Source organism: Sinocyclocheilus rhinocerous, unplaced genomic scaffold (genome assembly GCF_001515625.1).
Source record: "Sinocyclocheilus rhinocerous isolate Xijiao unplaced genomic scaffold, SAMN03320098_v1.1 scaffold254, whole genome shotgun sequence".
Taxonomy (NCBI): domain Eukaryota; kingdom Metazoa; phylum Chordata; class Actinopteri; order Cypriniformes; family Cyprinidae; genus Sinocyclocheilus; species Sinocyclocheilus rhinocerous.
This window is the reverse complement of record NW_015628690.1, coordinates 838,119-842,720: the sequence shown is the minus strand read 5'-3', so window position 1 is coordinate 842,720 and position 4,602 is coordinate 838,119. Positions and strand designations below refer to the sequence as shown.

At 35.6% G+C, this 4,602-nt stretch overlaps 1 protein-coding gene across 1 annotated transcript in view; it reads right to left on the bottom strand.

The window, feature by feature from the left end:
* Positions 1-4,602, bottom strand: part of LOC107738206 (apoptotic chromatin condensation inducer in the nucleus-like) — a 32,988-nt gene that overhangs the window by 23,444 nt on the left and 4,942 nt on the right. Inside the window, exons 2-3 of the mRNA XM_016549942.1 lie at positions 3,631-3,696; positions 3,400-3,511 (exon numbers count right to left, since the gene is read on the bottom strand). Of these exons, the coding sequence (XP_016405428.1) occupies positions 3,400-3,511; positions 3,631-3,696 (178 nt within the window). The remainder of the gene's footprint in view (positions 1-3,399; positions 3,512-3,630; positions 3,697-4,602) is intronic.

Genomic DNA, 4,602 nt, shown 5'->3' with positions numbered 1-4,602 from the left:
TATATATATATATATATATATATATAAATAAATAAATAAATATATCAGGGCTCGACAATACTGACTGCCCGATGGACGGGGCCAGCGTGAAAGACGCTCGGGACAGTTGACGGATTTGTCACTGGCCCAATCGGGCCACTGCCGTGTCGTTAAAGAAAGTTTATCATTTGTATCTGTTTTTAAGCCTTGCTAATTAAAAAATTCAAGCAACTTAAAAGCATTCACGAAAGACACGAAAGACAACTCCATTCAGTACTCACAAGCTGTTCTGTTTGTACAGCGCGCGCACAGACTCTGACGCCCCTGACGCCCGAGCCCCGAGTTTCTTTCCACGTCTTTCTTGCGTTTGAACGGACAAATACATACAAAAGTATGTCAAAATACCCGTCTTGGTGAGTAACTTTGTAGCTTTAACAATGATTAATCTATATTTAACTTACACAGTGGAGAAGAGATGCACAGATCGACCAGGCGTTTTTTAATTTTTTTATTTCAGACTTATAATAATAAAAATAATATTTTTTTTCAAAATATCATGTGTGGAAATATTACGTTAATATTATATTTAGTCTGTAAACGGCCGTTAACAGGCCTGCGACGCTGAAGATGAATGCAAAGAGGAGAAAATACTGTAGCAGGCAGAGCAAGATCACTGCGAAATATAGGGAAAAAAATCCTAAATATTCAATTTTATATGGATGTGTTTCTGAGGGGAACTGACTGTTTTCAGAAAAAGTTTACATGGTTTTCTTTTCATCTTGGCTCGGTATAATGCATTTAAAGTAGTGCTAATACGCACAGCACTGCTTTGTTTACAACAGTAAGCAAGTAAACACTGCTGTTCTATAAGTGCCACCTGCTGGCAGAGAATGAATCTGCGTCTCAATCTCTGCTGTTTGTGTTTCATGCAGGTGTTTTATGTAGCATAGTTTCACAAAGCTAAATTCAGACTAGGCATGGGACGATAACCGGTTTCAAGGTATACCGCGGTTTGGAAAAGTCACGGTTTCAAAACCACTCAAATTTTCCCTTATACCGTTCCTGCGGTATGCGCAGTTTTTTTACGTGTTGTCAAAGACGGAAAGTGCAGGACTCCCTCAGTTGTGTGCAGCGAAGAGCGTAGCGAGTCACACGATCCCTCCCCCTCCGGTTGGTGTAAGCAGTCAGTGAGAGTCACCTGTGTGTAGGATGGCCGAAGGAGATGAATCCCTGGAACTTTTTCCCCCGTCGAAAAAGACGAAGTCTGTCGTATGGGAATTTTTCGGGTAACGTAGACTAACCATGTTCTGTACACAATGATGTTCCGTACAGATTACGATTTAGCGCCGATCGCTAAATAAATACTTCCAAGTCGAACATAAACTATATATCTGTGCCACCTTCGGTTTTCTCCCTCTCTCACCCCCGATCACGACAGAGACCCACCCGCCGTTTGTTTCAGTGTTGAAACAAATACTATTTGGCTTGCTACCAAGGCAGATAACATGGCTAATTAACTAGCTAACGACAACTAGTTTCCTCCCTCACGTTACTTCACAGAGTGAGGAATAGCAGTCTAAAGTACGTACTGTACTTGTCTGCGATTTAGTACAATAATTAAATTTAGCTGGTATCACGTCTATACTTTTAAGCCTCCTGCCATTGTTTACATCTGTTCAAAATCACGACATTTATAAAACAAAAAACAAACTGTTGTACGGAGAGACCGTGTGTGTGTGTGTGTGTGACACTCGCGCTCTCTCTTTCCTTATGTGTGTATGTGCACACATCCTCGTACCTCACCGCTCCAAACCATAGCTCCAAACTTAATCCGGGAAAGGTGAACATTCCTGCATCATAACTTGGACTGAAAGATGAATGTGTAGAAAGCGAGCATGTCTCCAAAAACCTTGTTGAGCTGCAGGTTTATGCATGCATTTTTTATTAATTTTTTAATTTTATTTTTTTTACAGAAATTATGTTTTGATTATATTTTTGATTATTGAGCTGCAGGTTTAGGCTCACTTAAGTGACTGCATTTAATTAAGAAGAATTTAATTATTTATTCTAATTATTTAGCCCGACATGTTTACTGTTCCAAAATGTTCTATATGTTTCTTAAAAATAAAATGTGTTCAGTGGAAAAAAAAAAGTTGTTTTTTTACCCAGACATTTAAAAAGAACATATTTTAGAGCTGTAATCGCAATACCGTGATACCGTGATATTTTTTTTAATCTAAGGTTATCATACTGTCAGAATATCATACCGGCCCATGCCTAATTCAGACCATTCTGTTTTTGCTTCAAATTTTGAAATTATACAGTCTAATTTCAATCAAACATTGCACATGCTACACATGCTATAATCTTTTTTTTTTTTGATCGATTCATGATTAAAATGCAGTGGTTACCAAAATGGCTATGAAAAATCAAGGTGCAACACTGAAGAATATGGAAATGTTATTTTAGATGTGATTATTCAGTTTCTGTACCTGAACATCTACAAACATAAAATCCTAAAGCATCATTTCATTTGTATCTTTGTTCTATATATTCAGTAGTGCTATTGTTTGTATTTTGTTCATTTGTTCTTATTTAATAACTGTTCACGTGTCTTTAATAATGATTGAACTTATATTTGTCAGGCTAGTAGTTTTTGTTGTTGTATCGAAATTGTAAAATTTTATTGGTATCTAAAATATTGGTTTCATATATGCTTATTTATTATGCTTATTTATTAGAATCCAAGATAACAGATCAAAAACAATGATAAAGGCAGCAATTAAATTTTTTGCGGCAGGGCTAGTGAAAATGTTGGCAGGGCAAGTAATTATCTGAACTACTGGCATTATTGGTATATACAAATTCATAATTACCCATTTTACAAAAAGTGAATGTTTAACTCAAATTTCCTTTTTTTTAAAATATAAATATACAAGTAAATTTAGGTAGATTTACATTTTACCACATGACGCGTACATCAGGAGTTCAATGCTTTTGTTAGTACACTTATTTTAAAATTATAGAAGATATATCACAAAGTATATTCATCATCATCTAACAAAACACTCAATGCTCAAAAACCCTTTGTATAATAACTATGTAGTGCAACTGTAAGAAGAATCAACAGAGGGCTAGCTGGCTTATCAAAACAGATTTTGCACATCTTTTTTTTTCTTTTAACAACTATTTTTATTTGTCAAAAATTGTCATCCCCATGTAATGCCTAGATATAAAAAGAATGCACATCAACCAAAAAATTGGCATATGTTGAGAGCACTTGTAAATGATCAGTGTTTCCATATTTCACCTTTACTACTACACAAGGATGCAGCATTTTTGCTGGTTAACAAGATAACACATTCAGCTTCAAGAAAGAAAAGGAAAAAAACACTATTTGCACTATCAGCTGATACTCACCATCAGTTTCAGCTGCCTCTCGTGCTTCCCTCTCCAAACGCTGCCTCAGAAGCTCTTGCTGTTTGGCCAGGTACTGTTTAATGAAGCTGTTCTGACTCATTTCCTCCCCAATCTAAATAAACACACATGTAATCCAAAATGGTACAGTTGTTTTAGAGCAGTTAAGCCATCCACACAAGAACAGACAGTAACACGCTTATTCCTACTGTAAAACATCGCAGCTCAGCTCACCCGGGAGTTAGGCTGCAGGCCAATGTGATGAGTGGAGGTTTTCTGAAGGTTCTCCAACATGAGAGCCTGTTACACATGCAGAACGACATAAACACATACTTCATTATCGACACCAAAATACTTAAACATTCTTTGCAGCAAAGGTAAGTGAAATACCTGGAACTGGACAGCAGACAGCGTTGATTATATTACTTAACTTAATAGATGCTAACATAAGAAGTTGATTATTCATTCATATTTCATGTTTGTATGGATCAGAGTGAATGGTGTAAGAATGAATTAGCATACAAATGTGACCCAGGACCACAAAACCTGAGATTTATAGAGATTTATACATCATCTGAAAACTGAATAAATAAGCTTTTCATTGAAGTATGGTTTATTAGGATATATCTATACAGGTCTCTACGCTAACTTTTCTTTTTAGGAGCACTTGTGCTCCTAACTTAAAAAATTTTGGAGCACGTTCAAAATTTTAGGAGCACCTTCTAATCAATAATCCAAAATTTTATCAAAAATTAGCCTTCCCATTACAAGGTGATATTTGACTCCTTAAAGTGATTAACAGTGGAATTTTGTTTTTAACTTTGTAATGGCATTTTTTCTAACTTTATTAAAAGTTTGTCATCGTTTGTCAAATTCTTGGTGGCACAGAAGAACACAAAAGTGGCTTGATGTACTTTCAGACATTTAATGAGGCTCAGAGGTAGCATGAGTGCAATTAAATCCATAAATTCATGATGAGATTAATGTTTTAAATATAGAAATATTAAATAATTTAAATAACTGAAAAGATACTTTAAAAAATAAACTAAAACTGCCAGCAGGTGGCGGCAAGTCACTGATTTTTAACACTGAATCATTCATTCAATTGATTCATTCGAACGGCTGAAATGAATCAAGTGACAGTATTTATGAATGGGTAATCATGAATCACTGACTCACTAGATTCGTTTAAAAACGCCCGTTCAT